Below are 24,696 nucleotides of genomic sequence, written 5' to 3' on the forward strand. Positions count from 1 at the left end.
CCTTTAACCTTTTTGGAATGTAATTTGCAGTATCACCTATTGATATTTCAGGTTTGATGTATAATTTCCTAGTAAGATCAGTGATAAGAGCCAAAAAGAAAAAAGCACTAATGAGAGGAAAAAGATAAAATAGAATCTCCTCCAAATTTATCAGGTTTACACTGTGGTTGTTCCTTGAGAAACAAAATCGGGAGTTCCATTAAAAAAAAAAAGAATTGTATGTTTCTCTACTCAGTATAATTGCAATTAACAGAATTTTATGGCAGAATGTATTGATTCCACTTAGGGGCTTTGTTTCCACACAGCTAAGGCTCTGTAATTCATGATTATCAGGCATTCAAATCGATATGTTAAATCTTTAGAAGAATCAAATTGCAAAAATGCCTACCAATCTATCCCAAGTAATTCATGAAGCCAACATGAATTCGCCATCATTGTACATTAATAATGGTACAAATGAAATTGAGTAGGCCAGTGCTTTGTCTCTTAAGCTTCTGAATCAATTTTCTCTCTGCGTACTTCTAAAAAGTGACCATCAATTCATGTATAATATAACACACATTCCGATGGATGGATCGAACCATTAAATTGGATGGATCGAACCATTAAATATACCGCCAGTGTTTTTCCCACTTGAACCGTTATATCCACTCATCAAACCATTATTGATTGAGTTGGTCGATCGCCCCAATAAAAAACGGCAAGGTTATTCAATATACCGCCAATGTTTTTCCCGCTTGAATCTTCATATCTACTAATCGAACCATCGTTTATTAAGGTAGTAGAACCAGCGTTTTCCCCACTATATGAACGGCAACGTCTCTCTCTTGCAACTAGGGGTGCAACTTGGGTCGGGTTTTACCCGAGCCGCATCGACCCGACCCGACCCGAAAATAGCATGGGTCGGGTTTAGAAATCATGGGTCTTGCGTAGGGTCAGGTTTTAGTTTAAAAATCCAACTCAATCTTGGGTAGGGTCAAGTTTAAAGAAAAAAAACCCGAAACCCGACCCGACTTATGTAGGTGTACTATGACATTTTTAATTATCTCTTGAATAACATAGCAAATTGTTTTCCAATATATTGATATAATTGTTTTCATTGAGGTGATCATGTTTGTGATGTGGAAATATAGTTTCCTTCTTAAATATATACACTTGATTAAATAAATTTAGAGACTTTGGTGTGAAGATTTTTTTTTTTTCTACAATGCGTCAACGTGAAAAAACCTGACCCAACCCGAGAATTATCATGGGTAGGGCCGGGTTTGCGAATCGTGGGTTTTCCGAAAAAAAAAACCCAACTCGACCCGAGATATTTCTCGGGTAGGGTAGGGTTCTTCAAAACCCGACCCGAGTTGCACCCCTACTTGCAACGTTATAGAGGCGAGCCAATATTGAGGTGTAGTCTTGTGCAACAAATCCGAGGAGGTTATCTGGGCTCTGATGGTGTCAAAAAGGGCAATAGGGTCTTTCTTCCTCCCCATTTTGAAGATTCATGCGTGTTTTGATGTAAAGTCCAAAGCTACTCGAAAATTATAATAGTTTGCAATCTTTATCTTCATCCCGTGTTTTTCTCGTTCAAATATCAAGGGTGGTCCTTCCATTGTACCACCTTTAGGTCTTTGTACGCCCATTCATCTCTCTCTCATTTGAAAGGCCCTTACATAAATAGGGTGCGTACAAAAAATCAGCTCCATAGAATCATCCTAACCCATCCAAAAGTGGAGAGCAAAATGAGCAGACACTGTTTGTCGACAAATCTGCCCATTTTGCCCTCCAGTTTTGGATCGGTTAGGATGATTCTATGGAGCTGTTTTTTTGTACGCACCCTATCTATGTAAGGGCCTTGCAAATGAATGGTTTGGATCACCACAAAAAATGTGGGACCCATGTGTTTGGGCCCTCGAGCGCATATAAGCTTAAATGCGCTCGAGCGCACAATAATTTTCCTCATTTTCACTCCCTCTGCAGTACACATGTGCCCCCCTTTTAATATGATTTTACATCAAAAAGCATTAAAGTCACCTACTGTTCACGTCAAATCACATTATAGGGGCGCATGCCTATTGTAGGGGAGTGAAAATCAAGTGTAAGGCCAACCTAAAAAGAGGGGCCACATGTGCCATGTTTACCACCAACCTATAAAAGAGGTGCCATACATTTTGGGGGGGGGGGGGGGGGGGGGGGGGGGTGCGGGGTGGGGGGGTGGGTGTTGAAGTATAAATGATTAAATAACACTATCTTTAATAGATTAAGTTTTTGGAGCAATTGGTTATTTCACATGTTAGGAAAATCCAACCAGTTCGGCCCATTTCTCACATTTCTGACTCTAGAGTGACATTTGGCTCGGATTTGTGACTCTAGAGTGACATTTGGCTCGGTGAAAATCATCTCCCATTATTTATTGTTCATAATTATTTAGGGGTGATGATAAATTCGCACCCCCTTTATGATAAATGGCGCCAAAATAGGGGCCTTGTTTTTGCATCTGAACCCTTGAAGACTCGTAGATCGTTCTCCTCTCTTATAGGGGTCCCTCCCCTCTCTCTGTAGAACAAAGGCAATATGTGATAACTTCAGAAGATTTTTTCTTCCATTCCCCCCCCCCCCTCCCCTTAATCAATTCTTCTTTCTCGAAGCCCTCAATTTGTTCTCGTCTGGTGCAGAGGCTCGTAGTTAACTACGAGAACTCTAGGAGTTCATGGGACATGAATCTTCACAGTTATGTAGCCAAACAATATTCCCAAATAGAAAACAAATTAAATGGTAGTGATAGAAAATTAATGAGAGTAAGGGCCGTTTGGATAAGCGGATTGTAGAATCCAGGATATCTTCAAACTTGTAGCTAAGAGACGAGAAGAAGCGGACCAGCCGTCGTTTTTTACTTCTCGTCCTTCTTTCCGTCAGCAAGAGAGTAGCAGATCCTCCAATATTTTCAGGTTTTAGACAGGATGCAGGAAAGATTTTTAAAATCTGAATTTCTTACTTAAAATCCAAGAAACGCTGCCAGCACAGCATGCAACAGCTTGATTGTGAACCCTCTTTTACACTGTTTTCAAACTAAAAACCTGGATTCTAAAATCCACGTATCTATGGGGCCGTTTGGATACCAGCAAGATTTAGATTTGGATTTAGTTGATATTTTGAACTGGATCAGATCCTTAGATTTCCAAATCAGCTACAACACTGCAAAAATTTTTGATTTTCAAATCTTTTTTGCGAGACATTATTTGGAAATCAATATTTGTGGCAACTTCCATCACCATCGCTGCTCCTCGACGTTGCTCCAGCAGCAGCGAGACATCCCTCTCTCTCTATCTCTCTCAAAACATGATCATGAAGATGATTGATGTGTTTTGTATCCAAAACTCAAATCCAAATCAAAATACAAATGCATGAGGTATCCAAACGGGCCCCTAGTGTTAAAAAACAAAAAAACAAACCACCAATGAGAGATTCTACGCCAAACAAAATAGCATGCATCCATCACTAATATTAAAAGAAAGCAATTAATAGGTCCTAAATAAGTGACAAAATGCTGCATAAATCAGTCTGCAATAAAGGAGAGTATCTAGGGCCCAAATACTAAACTAACGGGTGTAGGGAAATAACTCTAGACAAGTAATATAGAGATGGGAATAATCTTAGGGTGAATGAAAGGCTAACTAAAACAAGGGATTGGGGTTGAAATAACACGGAAAAATCTCACCGAGGTTGTAGCAGCCCTTTCACCTTAGAATCGTGTGAGATAGGCCTCAAGAATAGTCATGGAGAAGTTCACCGGCTCGATCCATACACGGGGCAGAAGCAACCCCCAAAAGAATGTGTGAAATGGGGAAGAAAGAAGGGGGGGAAACAAGAAGAAGAAGACAGGTAAAGAGAGCAACGAAAAGAAGAAAAGATCAGAAGAACGAAGTAGAAGAAGAGAAAGAAGTAGAAAAAAAGAGAAAAGAGATGAGAAATCAAGAAAAGGATGAAGGGATGCCACGAGAAAGATGAAGAGAAATAAGGAGTGGGGAGAAGAAACAAAGAAATGTGAGAAATGAGAGAGAATGTGAGAGAGATTGAATGAGGGAGATAAAGAGAGAGATGGTGGACGTTAGGGGATAAAGAAAGAAGAAAGAAAGAAAGAGAGAAGAAGAAGAAGGAGAGGGGAAGGCCTTCTTGCAGGCTCCCTTTCATGCCCAAGCAATCTTAGGGAGCACTCTATGTTTCCTCTTGGGTCTTTAGGGTATGGTCTTTTGTATTTTGGGCTTGGGCCCCTTGTGATGTCCTTTTTGTTTAGGCCTTGGTGCCTCCCCTTGTTGGGTTTGTCTTCTCTCTTTTTTTTTATATCTTCTGTAGACCTCTTCTTTTAATTAATACATTCTGGCCGGGGTCCTACCTAACCCCAACTTACCCATCAGAGAGAGAGAGAGAGAGAGAGAGAGAGAGAGAGAGAGAGAGACTTATGTGATAAGGGGGGGAGGGGGAGGAGAGGAGACGCTCTAGGTGTCGAGAAGGGGATGGCGGCCCTCTTTATCAAATCTTCAAAAAATAGGGTTGTCTTCTCCATACTCTCTTTATATAATAATTCATTGTGGTGTGCTTCTTCTCAACCAATAGTCTTCTTTCTTTCACTTAAGTCACTTGAGTGACATATATGGATGCCAAAGGACTACTACCCCCCTCAACTAAAAAACAATCAAAGACAATAGAAGGGTAAGATGGGAATAATAGGCCAACTAAAGAAATAAAAGAGAAAAGTGGTGTGTGCATGAGTGGGCCCTAGATGATGTGCACAATCACCCACATCTAGGATCAAAATACTAATAATAAATAAGCAAATGTCTCAAATAAAGCGAAGGAATAATCAATGTATCGAATAACAATCAAGATCCAACGGAATTCTCCTCGGGTGGGAAGAACTCAACTCCATCGAGTAAAGAGCTGCTACACAAGCAGTGACACATCATAGCGGAGTCGTCGTATCTGCTAGGCATCTAACCACAAACCCGATCGACCTCGCCAACAGATAAGTTTCTCCAACGAAATCCTTGGCGGGTATCCTCCATCCAGCTGTGCAGGATGTGATCTCTACAAGGTGTTAAGGCAATGGGAAATGGCTCTGGCAATCCTCCAAGCGATGCATAAAGGGGGTGCGAATTTATCATCACCCCTAAATAATTATGAACAATAAATAATGGGAGACTTTGTTCTTTCACCCTGAGGTCAGGTGTTCGATCCCAGCTTACCCACGCAACCAAAAAAGAGCAGCCCAGTGCACGAAGCTCCTGCCATTGCAGAGTTTGGGGAAGGCTAGATGTACGCAGCCTTACCCACGAAGCTCCTGCCATTGCAGAGTTTGGGAAAGGCTAGATGTACGCAGCCTTACCCACGAAGCTCCTGCCATTGCAGAGTTTGGGGAAGGCTAGATGTACGCAGCCTTACCCCTGCTTTGTAAACTCAGCTTACCCACCCAACCAAAAAAGGGCGGCCTAGTGGCAGGGTTTGGGGAGGGCTAGATGTACGCAGCTTTACCCCTAATTTGCAAACTCGAACCAATGGAGCAAACTTTTGTTTTGGTTGGTTAGACACTCAGAACATGGAGGTTTTAAAGCTAAAATCTCAGCTTTATGTTGCTATTCAGCTGTAAATTTGCCTTGTGAATCAAGGTTCAAAGCATGTTCCTCATTTTGGCATCTCCTTGCCAAGACCACACAATCGTTGAATCGAAAATTACATGAACGAAATGCAAGCCAATTTCTGTTCCCGTTCATGCATCTCAGCTCACTGTTGTTGATTATTTCCTTGCAACTTTCATCAAATTTCCACTCACAATCTTCAAGGTTGCAAGATTTTGATGCTGGAATATTGACATTTTCATAAGCCTTTGCAGATTTCATCTTCAATTTTATTCTTCTTGACACTTTCACCTGCACCCATGATCAACAATCTGTGGTGGTTTACGTTTGAATTTTATGTAAAAATTCCATCTCTATAAGTAGATCCGGTCTTTCTGATTGCATGCATTAATTCTTCAACAATCTATGGAAAAGTAGGAAGGAAAATGAAAACATGTAAGCAGATCTGTTACTGCACTTGACTATTGTGCTAGCTGTTGAAGATTGTTCTGTGGAAATTCGTTTTCAAATTCTTCCTACTGCTCTCCATTAAATGAGGTTTCTGTTCTTCTTGAAAATTCATATTGATTGATCCTTCATAGAGATTACATGTAAGGATCGGTTTCTAGTGTTCAGATTTGTTCCTTACTGGTGGGTCCTTGAGTAATTGTTGCTGGAATTATCGTCTTTAGCTATGGTTATTGAATGGATTTAGTTCTCTTGAATTCAGGTGTTAAACAATTGAAAGCAATAGCTTAGCTCTGTTTAAGAAATACTCAGACCTGAGTCTCTTCGAGCTTCAGATGAAAATGGCAGTGACAGTGAGCTTTAACGATTCTGAGCTAAAGCCTCATTTGTAATTCTCCCAGAATTGGAATCCTTAAGTTGAAAATTCAAGTCATAAAGTTGTATCTGCTGAAATTCTCTTACTCTTAGGGTCTGTTCAGTTGCGCAGCGGAAACGGAAAAGAAACGGAAATGACGTGGCAGTGTCGGAAAAAAAAAGGAAAAGAAAAGGCTAAGAAAGCTGCAGGTGTGTGCATTCAGTTGTCAGTTCCCAGGAAACGGAAAAGAAACAAGTAAAAATCTGTAGAAATCTGTAAAAACCCCATTTCATCTTTTACCCCAACAAAACAGACCCCAAACCCCTTTCATCATAGTTCCCAACCCATCTTTTACCCCACGAACGGTATCTTTTGCCCCAACGCAAACAGACCCCAATCGGCAATCCGTAAAAATCTGAGAAAAAAAAACACTCGAAACCCAACCGCATACACAGAGAGCCAACCGGCATACACAACTGCAAACCCCAATCTAAAATATACTCGGCATACAGAGATCCAACCGCAAACCCCCGACCGAAACCCCCAATCAAAGCCATAGAAACATGGTTCGAAGAGAGAAAGTAAAAAAAAAGCATACACATAGATTTAAAAAAAAGAATACACATGAGACCCAAGAATAGTAAAAAAAAAGCCCACGGAGAGAGAAAGAAACGAGAAGGACGAAGCATACTCATAGATTTAAGAAGGAAAAACATAGCTCAAAGACAATGAACATAGATCCAAGCATTCTCCTAAGATCCAAGAAAAAAAAAGAGAGAGAAAGAGGCGAGAGAAGAAGGCTCGCCTCCAAAGAAACTTACCTCGTGGGGTGGAAATTTTTCGCCGGAGAAGAAGCCTCGCCGGAGACGAACCAGGTCGTCGATGAGGAAGACGAGCGGAAGAAAGAAGGGTTTGTTTGTTGCCCTAGAACAGAAGAAAGAAGGGTTTTTTTTTTTGCGCTCGCGTGCCCGATTCCCTCGGATTCTTTTTTAAATCCGATGTTTTTAGTCGGACTTTGATGCGGGGAAAGTTGCTTGACACATCACACTAGTCGGATTCCACGTGGTACCAACGCTTTCCAAATCCCTGCAACAAAATAGCCATTTTAACGCACATTCCGCGGAAACGGCGCCCAAATCCGTTTCCTTTCTGCTAGATCGGCGCAACTGAACAGGCCCTTAAGAAACATGATCTAAGGAAAAGGATCAAGCCTTATACATTGTACCGTTGAATTGGTATTCACGATTATCATTACTAAGGTATTAAAGGAATTAAAATTTTGGACAAAGTAGGAAAAAACTCATGTCCTCTCTGTTGAGGAAGTTGAGTAAAAAACTACAAGGAAGGAAATTCATTCAAATTAGCTGAGATAAAATACATTTGAACTAGCAGCTCACCAATAGAAATCTGCTGCCACAAGAGGTCAAATCGTCAAGTCTTTTTGAACCTACAGAGTGCTGCTGCCATCCTAGTTTTCTTTTGAATGGAAGTCTTCAATCTACATGTGGTTTCATTGAACTTTTTGCAACTTGAGTGTCTTCTACAATTGAAATTCACTCATTTTCTGATGCATTCTTTCCAGTAAATTGTAGTTGGATTTTATCTGCTTTGCTGGTTTATGAATTGACTACCAAGTTCTTTCGAAGTGGAGACTTCTCTATCAGTTCAGTTCTTACCTCTGAAGTTTCAAGTTCTTCAATTTGAAACCTGAAAGGGCATTTAGGCTCAAATGGCACATTAATTTTCAATTTTGAGAGAGTTTCCTACCTGCTTTGAAGAATTCCCTAGCTACTATGTGTGCGTGTTGGATTGTCTGTATGTGTATGCATGTTTGTATGTGTGAGTGCATCTCTCTCTCTAGCTACTATGTGTGCATGTTGGATTGTCTGTATGTGTATGCGTGTTTGTATGTGTGAGTGCATCTCTCTCTCTCTCTCTCTCTCTCTCGGTTTAAAATTTCGGTTTCGGTAACCGTTTCGGACTCCCGGAAAACCGAAATTTCGGTCGAAATTTGGTACTCTCATTCGAAATTCCGGACCAAAATTCCGAAATTTTGTAACTTTTTTTTTTAAAAATAAAAAATGCATTTTCTCGAAATTTCGGCCGAAATTTGGTAAATGGCGAAATACTTAATTTCGACAAAAACCGGTTTCGGTCCCCACCGAAATCCGAAATTTCGGTCGAAATTTTAAACCATGCTCTCTCTCTCTCTCTCTCTCTCTCTCTCTCTCTCTCTCTGCATGTTTTTGTCTGTGTGTGTGTTTGCGCACGCACATGTCATTATGAGTGTGTCTTTTTGTTTGTGTCTGTGTGTCTGTGTCTGTATTTGTGTGTGTCTGTGTTTGTGTGTGTGTGTGTGTGTGTGTGTGTGGACGCGCGCGCGAACGCGGGTGTGTGTGAGTACATGTCTGAGCGTGTGTATATGTATGTGTGTACGTGTTTGTGTGTGCATTTCTGTGTGCGTGCAGGTGTGTCTGTGTTTATGTATGTGTGCGAGTGTTTGAACGTGGATGTGGGCGTGTCTGTATGTGTGCGAGTGTTTGTGTGTGGGTGTGTGTCTATATGTGATTGTCTATATTGGTTTTTGTATCTTTGTCAGTCGTGAGTGCGTGTGTATGCATGCGTGTTGTGTATGTGAGTGCCTGTGTGTGTCTGTTTGTATGTGTTTTTATGTTTGCGTCTATAAATTCTAATAATCTATATGTTATTTTCAGCAATTACTTGATTGTTTTTTTTTGAGAAAGGAAATTACTTGATTGTTTCATGCATATTTTCATGGGCATGTTTCACCAAAGGGATAGAAATCCTTGAATAACCTGTTCCTAGGATTGACTATCTTGAATGGATGAGTTTATCTTTTTTTAAACGTATTTGAATAATTTTATCTTGAAATTATCTTGCCCAATATTGACCAATCTTCGATAAGTTTCTTTTTCAAAACGTATTTGGATAAGTATGTCTTGAAATTATTGCGTCTGATGCAGACCAATTTGTTCCAGTGATATTTTACCGAAGGTGGGAACAGAGGGCAGCGAGTCTATCGAAGGATAAGATAGAAACTGGCTTTGCTATCCCCATGGAGAACAGACCCGTTAGGCTTGTCCAAAAATGAAGATGGAACTCAGTTCTTTGTTAAGAATAAAGGAATTGCAATCTTCAATTTTTTGTGATATGATATTTGGCTTTTAATAATAAGAAGGGTAGCCTACAAGCCCAAAATGAAAATTTCCACAACCTAAATAGTCAATAATTACCTCAAAATAACTAGTGAAAGCTCATTTGAATCTCAAATTGTATGATCTTCTCCTCTTAAATGTAAGGTCACATTGCAAAAACAGGCTTCAAGTTAACTTTTACCAGATGAGAAAGTAACTACAATAAAAGCAGAAGCCTACATAAACAAAGTGAATGATCAATTCAAAAGTAAGACAGATCCATATGATTCTGCTTTCCTGAGAGTATTGCAACATCCGAACTTCCTTCTCCATGCAAATAGAAATTGTCTGGGGTGGAGGTGACTTGAACAAGCCATCTATCAATTGTTAGGACCGTAATTTTAAAAAAACCCCGTGTCATAGTTGACTCCCTTTTCCCTTGATCGAGTTCTTGTCCAAGTCTGTGTATGCCCTACTAAGTCAATCAAAAGTCCTTTAGTTCTCCCGGGTTGTGAACCCATCAAATGCGTACTCGGCTGCATCAACCAAGTACTCAATCACACCGTGCCGATGCAGATTCGACAAGGATTACGTCGGCCGCGTTCTGGCCAGCATCCGCATTTTGAAATACTGGTGACTGCATCAACTATATATCATTTTAATCACATTCCATATCCACACTCAAATGTAACTGGTACTGGTAAAAATGTAAATGGACAAGAAATTGAAAAACAGTCCATAAACATCGCCACTAAAAAATTCAATAAAAATGTCAGAGGCATATATTATGAGTTACTTTAATTACTAATTAATAATAACATTCAAAAAAAGTATAGTCTATCTTTCCTTGGAGGGGGTGAAGTAGTACAGAAAAATGTTCATTTCAAGTGTAGATTAGAGTCCAAGAGAGATGACCATAGTTATAGAAAAATGTTCATTTCAACTGTAGATTAGAGTCCAAGAGAGCTGACCATACATCGAGAAGAAAAATATTCATTTCAAGTGTAGATTAGAGTCCAAGAGAGCTGACCATACATTGGGAAAGTTGAAGTTCTAAGATTTGTTACTCTCGGCACCAATAGCGGCACTTTCCTCCTTACCCAAAGCAACCACAGCTTTCTTTAGAATGGTTTCTACTGGTTGGTGAGAATTCTCTACTGCCTTAGAAATTGTTGTCCATCTCTCACCATGCTTTGGTTCAGCAGCAACACATCTCTTCAGGACATCCTTTTGTTGCTCCTCACTCCCATGCTGGAGTTCAAACTTGTAATACAAAGTCCAGAAATCTCCGGTGTCGGGAGCGAGAGTCACCGCTCTGTTAAACCAATTCCTTGCCTTATCCACCTTCCGGTCCTGCCAGAAAAGCTTTGCCACAGCCGCAAATACATGAGGGTCCTGATCGCATCGCTTGTGTGCATCCATGCTTTTGGATTTACAGTACGGGCGTGGAACCATCTCAATCGATGATGCCCACAGAATCCCACTTGTCGGGCATTCCTGCAATGCCTTTGAGATCAAGATATCCGCTTCCTTCTTGTTCCCATTCCTGGATTCGGCCCGAACCGCGGCAAGCCAGAGTTCTGGGTTCTGAGGATTCCTCTTCCTGGCCATGGTGAGAACTGCTCGAGCTTTGCTCAGCCCACTCGTCTTCTCCTCTAAATTCGCAAGTGATAGCCAAAGGGGAATTGAAGCAGGGCAATGCTTCAGACCTGATTCGTAAGCTTCTTTAGCTTGCTCTAAGCGGCCGAGCCGGTGCAATAGCTGGCCAAGCATCAGCCACAGTTTGAAAAATGAGGGGAATAGTTTCAGCCCCTCCTCAAGCAATCTCCTCTCCTCCGAAACATCTCCCAGCTCTCTCTCGACGATGGCTGATTTCATCCACACCCTCTCCGTGCCTCCTCTTTCTCGGGCTTTTGCAAGAAGCATCCTTGCTCTCTTGGGCTCATGATTCTCGAATTCGAGTTTGAATGCAGCAAGCCAAATTTCCTCAGAATTAGGAATTGCGGCATATGCTTCTTGTAGAATTGCTCGGGCAGCAGGGACATCTCCAGCAAGCCACTTTTCTTTGGCACCCATCAACCATAGCACTTCGGCCTCTGGCCGGTAAGTAACGGCTTTCCGGAGCAGAGCATCGAGAGACCCCCGTGTGCCATGGCTCTTCTCGAGCTGAGCTGCCTTGAGCCATATACTCTTCTTGGTTAGGAATACAGTAAGTGCGTGAGCATAGATGGCTCGAGCAGTCTCAATAGACCCTCTCTTCTTGCATTCCTCTGCATCCGCAACCCACGTCCTCTTTCGATCTTCTTCTTCCACCGCAATACCAATCGTATGATGGATTATAGCCTGACACGTAACAACTGATCCAGCTCGTTCGGCCGCCTCTGCCTCCTTCATCCAAGCTTCCCTATCAATCTCTAAGCCTTCTCTCTGCAGAGATCGAATAGCCCTATCAATAATCTTCCCAACAGTGGCAGTATTACCATTAGCCTCTTCAAGCTTAGCTGCTGTAATCCAAATTGCTGGCTCTTTCTGGAGCTTCTCTCTCGCCTTGTTAAGAACCTTCTTCCCTTGATCATATGTTTCGAGCCTCGCAAGCGCAAGCCAAAGCTCAACATGCAAGGGACAGCATTCCACGGCCCGTTGAAGCAAGAGCCTCGCATCCTCCTCATTGGCGAGTTCCACAACCGCCTTCCAAAGCCTTACAGAATCGGGGATGTGTTCGAGCCCCTTCCTCAAGACACGGCTCTTGTTCAAGTCATCATGCTCAAGCCTCGCAGCTTGCATCCAAAGCTTCACCGAATTAGGGATCGCCTTCACCCCCTTCGCTATCACTGCCTTAGCTTCATCAGGACTCGCCAACCGACACGCCTCCAACCAAACATCGTCATTCTTAGGGCACTCCTCACACCCTTTCTGTATCAATTGCCTCGATGCTTGGATCTTCCCCGCAACTTCCTCCAACCTCGCAGCCGCAATCCAACCCGGCGGGTGTTTTGGGTTTGTCTGGGTGACCGATTTAAGCAACAATCTCGCCTTCTTGATATCAGAAATCTCTGCGTCGCTCGTAATCTTCATACTCTTGAGGTCAGTAAGGTACCCCTTAGGATCGACCACGGTTAACCCCGACACAGAGTCTGATAACCTATCCAACTTCAAAGATAGAACAGTTCCTCTCCCTTCCCCGACCGCAGTCAAATCCGTGACGGACGTCTGGGCCCACGGTGTCTCGGTCCCACCAGCAGCCCGACTCTTCGGATCCAATGCAGTCACATGCTCCTGCTCCTGTCTAGCCTTCTCCAATAGCGTATCAGGCACAGGCACAAAGCTCTCAAATCTCTTCTTCTTATTCCTCATCGAATAATCCCCAATTTCCGGAATACCATCCCATTCCTGCGCCGACATAGAATACAACTTCCTCTTCAAATCCGCAAACTGCTCCGTGATTTTCGGATTCGATGCCCTATACTTCTCAATCTCTTGCTTCAACCTCGCCTCTCTTCGATCCTTCCTCCTCGAATCCATCCTCTTATCGATATTCTCCCACACCGCATCCGCTTCCCTATCATCCTCATCATACTCCGCAGAAGCAAAGAGACCCACATCATTTCCTTCAAACTCATCAAACTTCTGGTTCTCATCATATCCCTTCTCATCAGCTTCTTCCTCTTCCTCCTCAGGGCCACCTTTCCCCCTGCCCCGGCCGATACTGGCGGGGCCACCGCCGGTGCCACCCCCAATGGTGGTGGCACCGCGGTCAGGGAGATCAGGGGCAGCCCTTGCGGGACCGATATCAGATCGGGTGGTGAACCCGGTCGCACCTCGGCCGAGACCCGCTACATAGTTAGGAGGGGGTTTTGTGCTGAGGAATTCGAGGCGCGGCTTTGGGGGAATAGGGGCTTGCATACCTCCTAATAAGGGGATTTGGAGAGTTAGGGTTGAATTGGGGCTGATTCCGAAATCGGAGATGGGAGTAGTAGAATTGGAAATCAAGTGCCTGGATGAGAAGAAGAGGTTCTGGATCGGAATGGGAATGCCTGATTTTTCTTGGATGGTGAGTTTTAGGGTTTGGAGGGTGGTAGAGTTAGGGTTTAGGTAGAGAGCTAGGGTTCTGTTGTCTAACAATTTTATGAAAACCATGATGATTGTTGATGATGGTGTGCGTTTATAGTTTAGAAAGAATGAAAAATAGAGAGACGAAAGAGTTTTGGGAATACCTTTCTATCTCTGATGCTGTCGAGAGCCCAAGGAAGAAAATTTGCAGGATTGTGGGATGTTCGGGTATTCTATATTGGGTTGTAGGCATTTTCTGGAAACGTTTGGAAAGGAAAAAATTTTCTAGGGATTTGCTAGGGTTCATTGCAGATGGTTTTCAAGATCAGCCACCTGGTTAATGGAGACAAAAGTCTGGAAAAGTTTGGAAAGGAAAAATATTTCTCATATGTCCAACTCTTTTCACACAACAACTCTAGGTAGAAGTGGAGAAGTAGAGAAGACCTTTGTTTCTACGAGGCATTTTTTTTAACTTAACCATGTCATTTCATTTCCCTCTACAACATCGGAAGTAAAAAATTCCAAGATAAATTTTTCATCCGAAATGTTATTCTTGCAATCCAAACTTGGTATGTGAAAAATAAAGAAATCGACCCTATTTATTTATGGAGGGCTGATTTCTGCACTACTTATTATTTCTTTATTTTACTTTCGTGCTATTATAATAAGGGTTTTGCTTAGGGCACTTGTTAAGCATCATTTAATGGCCCTCGTGAACATGATTTTACACATACTTTTAGGGGCCATTTGGATACGCGGATTTTAGAATCCAGGTTTTTTAGTTTGAAAACAGTGTAAAAGATTGTTCATGATCAAGCCGATGTCTGCTGTCCTGACAACGTTTCTTAGACTTTAAGTGAGAAATTCAGTTTTTAAAAATCTCCCACATCCTGAGATTTCTAAAACCTGAAAATATAGGAGGATCTGCTGCTCTCTTGCTAACGGAAAGAAGGGCGAGAAGTCAAAAAGACGGATTCCGGATTCTAAAATCCGTGTATCCAAACGGCCCCTTATACTTTGGGTTTTGTTAACGAATGCATTGAAAACCTAAATCTACACATTCTTTGAGAAAAAAAGACTCAAAAACTATGTAAAACTCTTAAATTTTGTGTAAATTTATTGCCGATCTAAGTTTTCAATGCAGGGGGCACTCGTTAACAAAACCCTTATACTTTTACACTCGTCTTGAGATTTTTTTTTTTCATCAATGTATGTTGTGGTAAAAAACAGTCAATGTGATGTGGCAGTTCAAGATGAGCAAACCTGATCGGGTTCTAATTAGAGAGAGGGATGAACGCTGATCTGGTCGTCTCAAGACAATAATAGTAATGAATCGTGATTTCTCGGGTTCTGGACCCTTACCTTTGAACCTTTCGTGGCTTTTTATAGTAGGTGGTTATGGCTGATTTACCTCTTTACCCTTTGGATAGGTGTCGCCCTGTGATTGGGTGGAGTATGAATGTTTCCTTTATCTTTTTGGATTTGACTTTTAATTATTCCCTTGTAGCGGGGGTAATTAAGGTATATCGTCAGATGACACATGTCACTTCCTGATTGAATGATCAATTCTGGGTCCCATCAGATGCCCCACAGTTACTTAGGCCGTATTTATGGCCTGGGGAAGTCTGAGTACCGGCCTTTAAGATTGTCTTTAGCGCATTTTGGTTGCCATATTAGGATCGGCTAGGGCTGATCCAAATCCCATATTATTGCTTGTCAGACATTGTGGTCGGCTAGGGCCGATCGCCACTTTTTCGACTTTAGCGTATGCATTGTTTGGATCGGGTTCCCATGATCCTAGTCTTGTTTTCTACAAGGCATTCAGGCTATATTGAGATCGGTGTTATAAGACCCAAATCTCGATTTTTGAGGCGTGTAAGTCATATTAACATCACCCAAATCTCGATTTTTGAGGCATGTAAGCCATATTAGCATCGGCAATTCTAATTTTTTGTCTTTTGTGGTATTACATTATATATGGATAGGCTCTATACGATCCAAATCTAAAATTTTGCCGTTTGTGACACAGACTATCCCAAAATTTTGAGCTCTATGGCGTTGTGTTGTCTATGGATCGGATTTGGATTATCCTAATGCCCGAATTTTTATGGGATAATGCCATAGGGGTTGGCTTTGCCCGATTCAAATTTCATTCTTTAAGGCATTTAGGCCATGTGGAGATCTGCCATATACTATCCCAAAATTTTGAAGTTTTGTGGTGTGGTGCCAAATTGGATCGGCACTTGAAAATCCCATTATTTAAGGCATTGAAGCCATGTAGAGATCTTTTTGCGCTATATTTGGATCGTCTTGAGACGATCTAAATTCTGAATTTTTGGCGTACCGTGTTTGGATCGGCCACTAGGGGGAAGTGTAAGTCGGCCCTTTGGTTCCTTTTTGAACCTGTAAAGGGTAGTTAATACCAATAAGGGGGCATTCACCTCAGGTTCAGTGAACGGTTCTGATTACGTACACCTTGTGTAGGAGTGTTGTAGCTGCGAGGTTTGTGAGTTTATCCTCGTTGTATATGATTGGTTCCACCCATGAGGCATAGATTAAAAGCAGCACCCATTGTTTGATCGTGTGGTTGGGATTCGACGATCGTTTTTGGTTCCTCGCCAAATTTGGATCGGCCTCATACAGTCCAGATTTTGTCTTTTCTGGCTTTGCTCCGTATCCGGATCGGCCTCAGAAAATCCGGATTTGTCTGCGTGATGCCCGGATCGGCCACGAATGATCCGAATTTTGTCTTTTTGCGACTCTGCGCCATATCGTGATCGGCCTTGGAAGATCACAACTTGCCCTTTTGTGGCTTTGCGCCATATCGTGATTGGCCTTGGACGATCCCATTTTGTTTGCACGATATCCGGATCGGCCACGAATGATCCGACTTTGTCTGCGTGATGTCCGGATCGACCACGGATGATCCGAATTTTGTTTGCGCGATATCCGGATCGGCCACGGATGAACAAAATTTTATCGTTTTGTGGCTTTGCCTCATATTGGGATCGGCCAACGACGATAAGATTGTTATCGTTTTATGGCTTTGCCCCATATTGGGATCGGCCAACGACGATCAGATTGTTGTCGTTTTGTTGCTTTGCCCCATATTGGGATCAGCCAACGACGATGAGATTCTTTGAAGGGTTCCAGACAAACTACTTTGCTTAGTAGTTTTTTGTCTTTTTCTGCATGGGGGAGGCGAAACGACGTGATTCCTCCTAAACCGAGCCAGCCATTAATGGCCTCTATCTTTGTGAGACACGTGTCAAGGTGGCATTAGGGAATGCGAATGGTCGCCAGCTTTTGGGTCATCTACAAAAGGAGATGGCTTTTTCTTCCATTTTCATTTCTGGCTTCCTCTTGTCCCCTCTCCTGCTCCCTTTTCTCTCTGTTCGTATCGGCTGTGTATGTTCCCCTTGAGTTCGGGGCTTTCAACTTTATGATCGGTAATCTCTTCAGCTCCCTTCATTTCTGATTTTTCCGTTCATGTCTGGTAGTAGTAGTAGTTCTAGTACCCGAGTCGAGTCCAGATCTGGTTCGTCCTCGGGAGAGTCTTCTTCTTCTTCCAGTAGTGATTCCGGAAGTAGCTCTTCCGAGAGGACTAGATCTACCTCTAGGGGTCTTAGCGGCCAGGCCATGGCTGGTCAGAGTCCTCGAAGGAGGATTCCCAGTCCTTACGTAGTTGATAGCGATGAGGAGGTAGCCATTGTTGATGACGATCCCATCTTAAACTTAGGTGCGGTTCCTGATCCGTTAGCGTTTCCTTCTGATGAGGGAGTGGATCACGATTCCGATGTAGAATTGAGAAGTCGTGTACAGGGGACTTCCAGTTTGTCTGTGCTAGATAGAATTGTAGATGTTATTGCGGAGGCACAAATGGATGCTGAAGTAAAACAACACAAGGCGGCTCTTAAAGAATCCAGTATGCTGGCGGGGCCCAAGTTAGACTTTATTAGAGACAGGTTCTGTATCCTTGGGCGGTTCGGCTTGCGACCGGCGAAAGCAGGCGATCGCGTTCCCAACGACAATGCAGATGTGTGCATTTACAAGGATTCTCTTAGGGCCGGGTTTAGGTTTTCCATTCATCCTTTCGTGGAGGAGGTGTTGCGCTTCTATGGGCTAGCTCCATCTCAAGTGGTCCTGAACTCATGGAGGACCATAGTTGGCTTCATGTACATAGAAGAAGCTGGAAAGAGATCCTACATTGGATGTGTTCCGCAGGTGTTGTCATCTCAGTAGGAATTGCTCTGATAGCTGGGTTTACTTTAGCCAGCGTCTGGATATGAAGTTCATAGTCGGTTTGCCATCTTCGACCCATGGTTGGAAGAATAGGTTCTTCTATGTGAACCTTGACGACCCTAACCCATGTGAGAGGTGGGAGGTTCCCTTGGTATGGATACCAATAGATACAAAGTTAATGAGTAAGAAGCCTGAGTTGTTGGGTGGTGACCTGGCAAACTTTGAGGCTCTTGAGGCACATCTTCGGAAGGATGGGCCGATATTCTACAGTAAGGACTGTGATAGTGAGGAGGCTTTGTTAGCACTTGGAGTTAGTTCTGAGACCCCAGCCAGTAGGTGTCTTAGGCCTGCTTGTGATTAGAATTCATGCCTCTGTTATTCTTTTGCCTTAATTGGTCATATCTCATTCTCTGATTGCTTTGTTATTTCTTTGTTCTTTGCCTAATTCTCACTGATGGAAGCTGCGAAGAAGGTTGAAATGGTGAAGCGAGTGATGGCGGGCAAAGCAGGCCATGCTCAGAAAAGTAAGGAGCCAGAAGGACCCTCTGAACGTCCGACTCAGGAGAAGGAAAAAAGGGTCAGGTCTACCACAGCTGATAAGTCTCTTTCTTCTTTAGTGAAGCTTTATAAAGAGACTCATCCCGAAGAAGTTAAAGGATCGGGTGCTGGAGTTGGGACCAGGGCAAAGCGCCCAACTTCTGCCGATTAATAAGGACAAGGTGTTTCGTCTCGACTGGTCCGTCCTTCGAGCGGATACTGCGCTTGCTAATCCGGAACTCCTTAGGAAGTTGTGCTGGAGAAGGTTGCTATGCACATTGAGAAAAAAGTTCTCGTGACAGTCTGTGGGTCCAGCTTTGCATCTATTTATCAGGTAACTATTCTCATTCCCTCTCCAATTGGTTGTGTACGGTCTTCGTAGCCGTGATTGTCTTCTTATTTGTTGCTTATATTTGCAGTTGAGTTGCTACTGGACTGATATGGAGAGGAAATCGAATATGTTTGCCAAAACCATATCAGATCTCCAGAAAGAGCTAGGCAAGGCCAATAAAGACAATGGTCTGCTGTTGGACAAGTTGAAGTCATCAAGAGAAGTGAGAAAAGATCTGACCGAGGAGAACAAACGCCTGATGAGAAGATCCGGAGGGCTCTGGATGATCAAGCTTTAGAGCATCTGGCTGATAAGAAGAAGACTGTCGATGAAAAGCAGGCCAAATGTGATGACCTCATTTCCACTGCTTAATCTGAGGCCTTTGATGCATGCAAAGGTTTCATTTTAAAGAACTTTTCTGACGCCGGTCTGGATCTGAGTGATATTACATGAGAGAGCCTATACGCCATCTCTTCTATTGATCAGGCGGATGCTCCTACTGTGGAGGAGGTCAATCAAGGTCATGATCAGAGCCCCACTCTGGTTGTTGATGATCAGGAGGCTCCGGCTCCTTAGGCTTTGTTTGCTTATTTTCTTTTCTGGTGGTGCAACATTTCATTTTGTTCTTAGGCCTTGTAGGCCATTTATGGGTTGTATAGATACTCTTTGGATGGGATTTTGACTGCTTTACCTTTTAAGCAGTCTTGCTACTCTTTGTGTGGTGGATGTTTTACTACTTCGTACTTGGTAAATACAGAACTTTCTCATGCTTGGAAATTTCATTGCTCTGTTGTCGTACATGTAGTTTTTCTTGCTTTTATGGTTAGTGAAGCAATTTTGTCTGATTGCAGGGGGTGGTCCTAATTGGACCAACTGTGCTTTGATAAGCCAAGGTTGATTGGATTAAGACTCCTGTGTTGACTTTTTGAGAGCCAGTAGCTGTTAGATTTCCCCTACCTTTTTCGGGGTTCATAACTTTTTCTATTCCACCTAACTCGGTCTTTGACATCCCTCCTAGGTAGTTCCTAGAATTCGGATGGACGACCAGGTTAGGTGTTTTGGTTCAACCTGAGTTTAGAAACTCGGGTTTTCTATTTACCTAACCTATCATCATGCCTTTATCTCTCCCATCCTGAGGTTGTCCTCTAGTTTTCGGGAGGTTGGTAAGTGATTAGTTTTTTGGCTACGTGGAATGCTCTTTCCAGATTTTATCTTTTTGGAAGCTTAACCCATCGTCATGCCTTTTTATCCCAACCCGAGTTTGTCCTCCAGCTTTCGGGAGTATTAGCAAGTGATCGGTTTTCACTCATCCGAATTGGAATATTCAGATTTATTTTCTTGAAGTCGATAGTGGCTGATCGGCTTCACTTGGATCACTGGGTCCTTCGAGGTTCCGTGCCTGTTTCTCATGCTCTTGCCCCCCAAGAGTAGTTGTATTATCCCCACTCGGAGGTTGTTGTGAGCTCTCTGCATCGTTCACACACTCTTGTTCCCCAGGTGTAGTTGTATTATCCCCACCTGGGGGCTGCTGTGAATTTTCCTGCTTCTCTTCCGATTGCTTGGGCTGAGTATACTCAACCACGAAGTTAGCAAGGATCTGAGCCTTTATTGCCGACCGGGGTAAGTATCTAATGTCAAACTCACTAAATTCTACCGATCTCCTGACGAGTCGTCCGGATGTGTTGGGTTTGTGTAGAATCTGCCTTAGCGGTTGGTCAGTCAGTACTGTGTGCTTGGAAGTATGGTCTTAGCTTCCTTGCTGCCATTACTAGAGCATATGCCAACTTCTCCATTCAATTATACCTTGTCTCAGCTTCGCGCAGCACTTTGCTGACGTATTATATCGGCTTCTGTAAATGGAGCCTTGTTGTTGAAGACTTCGAGATCAGGATTCTTACGACCTTTGGCTAGTTATTCAATCTGATGATCAATTTCTTCAGGTTTGCGCTTCATGTGCTCGCCCTTTTTGTCTTCTTTTCTTTCCCTGTGCCTTTTATGTTCTTGTAGAGGATTTGAAGCAGAGTCTGATCGACTCTCGGATCTTTTCTTCTGCTCTTGGTGCTTTCCCTGGCCTACGATATTCTTTGGGCCTTGTTGTCAGTTTACTGATCTCGATCGATCCCGATGGCAATTGTGGCTTGGTGATGGAGATCGTTCTCGACGTCTGTTTCGACTCATCGAAGGAGACCGGTCATGATTGTGGCAGGAGTATCGACTGGACGAGCGCGAGCGAGACTAGAGACAGTTGCGTGGCTCTTCGCGCCTGTGAGACACTCCCTCTTTTTGCATGTTAGTCAGATTGGCCACTTGTGGCCACTTGTTGCATCATGTGATTGAACTGCTCCACTGGGAGCTGCATAACGGGCGCCGATCGCTGATCTCCTAGTTCTTGATCCTCTGGATGAACTTCAGCTATGATCTGCAAAGCTAGGTGCCTGCTCTTTGGAGGAACGTTGGAAAGCGGAGGGTCTCTAGGTGGCCGCGGGGAGTGGGCACCTCGCCCCGATCCTGCACCTTGACCTGAACCTGTGCGGTTGCTTTACCTGCCTGCCATGTGGGAGATTGGGGACAACTTTTTGTTTAGGTCCCACAGATGGCGCCAAACTGTTGTGGTAAAAAACAGTCGATGTGATGTGGCAGTTCAAGAGAAGCAAACCTGATCGGGTTCTAATCAGAGAGAGGGATGAACGCTGATCTGATCGTCTTATAGAGAGTATCTTCCGCTCAGATGAGTCCTACACAAGGCAGCACCCGGTCAGAAGACCAACCCGGAGTCGTTGCTCCGGATTGGCCCTTCGACACTCAAGTTAGTATATGACCACATCTCAAGACAAGAATAGTAATGAATCGTGATTTCTCGGGTTCTGGACCCTTACCTTTGAGCCTTTCGTGGCTTTTTATAGTAGGCGGTTATGGCTAATTTACCTCTTTACCCTTTGGATAGGTGTCGCCCTGTGATTGGGTGGAGTATGAATGTTTCCTTTATCTTTTAGGATTTGACTTTTAATTATTCCCTTGTAGCGGGGGTAATTAAGGTATATCGTCAGAGGAAACGTGTCACTTCCTGATTAAATGATCAATTCTGGGTCCCATCAATGTATGTGTACATTCATGATCCTAAGGGCCATTAAATGACCTTACAAGAGTGTTAGGAAAACCCTTATAATAAATAGGTTTTGATGATATGTATCAGATGGGGGTCCCCTTGCGACTGATTTTTGATAGGTGCTTAAAAATGACCTGATGGGGTATGAAAAACAACAACTAATTAGTTGTCGACACGTGGCCCCAGAAGGGCCCACCACAAATCCAGCATCGGCCCAGGGGCAATCCGATAATTACCTAAGAGTAGGTAAACCTAAACCCACAAAAGGGCCGACACCTGTCCTGGGGTAGGTAATCCAACCACCCCAGGTCTCCCTCTATAAAAGGCCTCTCAAGGCTCAAAGCAAGGGGTAATAACTTCTAAGCTACCACTCTTAAATTTTTGGCTCTGCACTCCTGCTCATACTGACTTGAGTGTCGAAGTGCGCGTCCGGAGCAACGACTCCGGGTTGGTCTTCTGACCTCGTGCGCTCTTGTGCAGGACTCAGTTCCTTCACTTCAGCTCCTCAGGTCCTCTAGCTCAGCTCTTACGTCCCTGCCGTATCTGTTACCAATTTTAGGCCTAACAGATTAGCGCCATCCGTGGGACCCTGTACTAAAAGCTGTTCAAATCCCCTCTACAAAATGGCAGGGCGGAAGAGTGCTCGGGTACCAACTGCCCGAGCTACCCGAGCTGTAGTACCTCGCGGGCGCCTCGCAGGTAGTGGCTCCCTCTGCAACAGCAGAGCAGAGCTCGCCTCATTCGGAACACCTCAATCCCACTCCCACTCCGGATCAAGTTCAAGCTTTCTTTCAACAGATGACTGCCCATGTCGGTCAATACCAACATCTGATCCAAGCGCCTCCCCAGCATCCCCCAGAGACCCCACGACATGTATAGGAAAGGTCGAGTGCCCACAGGGGAGAGCCAGCAATTCCTAGTGGAGACCGGACCCACCACTCCACAAGGCGAGTCCATCATTCCAGAACCAGACATGTCCATACAGAGCCTCACCACCGCCGGAGGTCACGATCTCGCTCCGCGCAAAAGCACCAAGCCAAGGGAGACTGTGCGCCGCCGGAAAGATCCCGGCATTGCCGAAGGAGTCCGGAAAGCCATTCCGGCTCTGCTCCGAGCCTCTCAGTAGAGAAAGATAGATCAGTGGGCCGAGCAGACCAGAGGGCTGATCTAATGCTACATAGGATAGAAGAGATAGACCACCGTATAGAAGAGCTGGCAAAGGATCAAGGCCGGCTCGCTGCAAAGACATTCTCAAGTAGACCGCCATTCACCGACAATGTTATGAACACGCCAGCACCTAGAGGGTTCAAAATGCCGACAGTTCCGCAATATGACGGAACCACCGACCATGTAGACCACCTGAAGACGTTCAGGACTATGATGCTCCTCCAAGGCGCTTCCGATAGCTTCCTCTGCAGAGCGTTCCCGACCACACTGACCGGTGCAGCCCGAAATTGGTACTCAAGGATCAAGTCGAACTCCATCAGCAACTCTGAGGATTTTGTAGACAATCTGGTCCGCCATTTCATGAGCAGCGGGAGGCTAAGGAAAACAACAGCATCCTTAATGGCCTTGCGGCAGGAGGATAATGAACCTCTGAAAACATTTGTCAATTGTTTCAAAAGGGAGGCCCTCCAAGTGCCAAAGCTGGATCCTTCAGCCACCATGAACGCACTCCTCGCGGGCTCCAAATCCAAGGATTTCCGCCGATCAGTAGCTCGCCAAAACTCGCACTCACTGGCGGATTTGATGGCTGGAGCCGAGGAGTTCATAGCCGTGGAGGAAACTCTGGCTGCCTTAAATTCAAACCGGAGGAGGACCTCTGAAGAAAAGAACCCTACCAAGCAGCGTAGGGATGATAAGGCCTCTAGGAGAGAGAGATCCCCCCAGAGGAGGGAAGAAAATTACACCCCCCTCAACACCTCCAGGAGACACATATTGGCTGCAATCAACGGAGAAGAATTCGTGAGATGGCCAACCAGGATGATCTCAAAAGGAAACAAGAGAGACAAGTCGAAGTATTGTAGGTTCCATAGAGACAACGGGCATGACACAGATGAATGCTGGCAACTCAAGGAAGAAATCGAGCTGCTGATTAATCGGGGGTACCTAAAAAGGTATGTTAAAAGTAATGGCGACGGAAGAGAGCGCAGGGGGAGAAGCCCTCATGGCCAAAGCCCTCGATGACCCCCACCATCTCCTGTGCGGAACCAATCTCCCCCGCCGTCCAGTCCACAGCCGGAGGCACGCCGATCCCGGTCGAAGGGGGTCATCAGCACAATTATGGGCGGACCGGCCGCCGGGGGTACATCATCTGCTGCTCGAAAAGCCTACGCACGCCGAGTCAACATTGTGCACACGTACAGCAAGAAGATGAGGACAGAGAACGAGATCTCTTTCTCAGACGAGGACCTCGACAACTTGATACTCCCCCATGACGACGCCCTGGTCATAACCATGCTAGTCGCAAACTGGGAAGTGAAGAAGATCCTCGTCGACAAAGGGAGTTCGGCCGACATTCTCTACTACCATGCATTCGAGCAGATGATGATAGGAAATGACCGCTTGAAGCCGGCGAACTCTGATTTGTTTGGTTTCTCAGGAGAAATTGTTAAAGTGAAAGGGCAGATTGAACTCCCAGTCCTCGTTGGGGAACCGTCCTGTCAAGCTTTCATAATGGTCAACTTCGTGGTAGTGAGGGCCACTTCGGTCTATAACGCTATCTTGGGACGTTCGGGCCAGAACCTCATCCGTGCAGTCGCCTCAGTGTATCACTAGAAAATGAAGTTTATAACGCCAAATGGCGTGGGAGAAGTCAGAGGAGATCAACCACAGTCCAGGGAGTGCTA

At 44.2% G+C, this 24,696-nt stretch overlaps 1 protein-coding gene and 1 pseudogene across 4 annotated transcripts; one reads left to right on the plus strand and one right to left on the minus strand.

Moving 5' to 3' along the window:
* Positions 1-7,094: 7,094 nt before the first annotated feature.
* LOC143857145 (protein STABILIZED1 pseudogene) lies at positions 7,095-13,847 on the minus strand (annotated as a pseudogene). Of its 3 annotated transcripts, none has more exons than XR_013238478.1 (2): positions 10,617-13,847; positions 7,095-7,512 (listed from the first exon to the last, which is right to left on the minus strand). The product of XR_013238478.1 is annotated as a protein STABILIZED1 pseudogene, transcript variant X3 (transcript). The 3 variants fall into 3 exon arrangements; XR_013238477.1 differs by lacking the exon at positions 7,095-7,512 and adding an exon at positions 9,677-10,227; XR_013238476.1 differs by lacking the exon at positions 7,095-7,512 and adding an exon at positions 9,677-10,218 and having other exon boundaries at positions 10,617-13,846.
* Positions 13,848-23,017: 9,170 nt separating this feature from the next.
* On the plus strand, positions 23,018-24,034 carry LOC143857425 (uncharacterized). The gene is made up of 2 exons (XM_077367850.1): positions 23,018-23,304; positions 23,473-24,034. Exons 1-2 carry the CDS (start codon positions 23,018-23,020, stop codon positions 24,032-24,034), a joined length of 849 nt encoding a protein of 282 aa, XP_077223965.1.
* Positions 24,035-24,696: the final 662 nt, after the last annotated feature.

The sequence above is a fragment of the Tasmannia lanceolata genome, unplaced genomic scaffold (genome assembly GCF_043159265.1).
Source record: "Tasmannia lanceolata isolate RefF3 unplaced genomic scaffold, GAP_Taslan_0.1 ptg000024l, whole genome shotgun sequence".
Taxonomy (NCBI): Eukaryota; Viridiplantae; Streptophyta; class Magnoliopsida; order Canellales; family Winteraceae; genus Tasmannia; species Tasmannia lanceolata.

Excerpts from the sequence above, each read along its gene's own strand:
- LOC143857425 (XM_077367850.1), top strand. The coding sequence starts at position 23,018 with ATGCTACATAGGATAGAAGAGATAGACCACCGTATAGAAGAGCTGGCA. Across the intron at positions 23,305-23,472 it reads ACCGGTGCAGCCCGAAATTG|GGAGGCCCTCCAAGTGCCAA; the intron begins GTACTCAAGGAT and ends TTGTTTCAAAAG.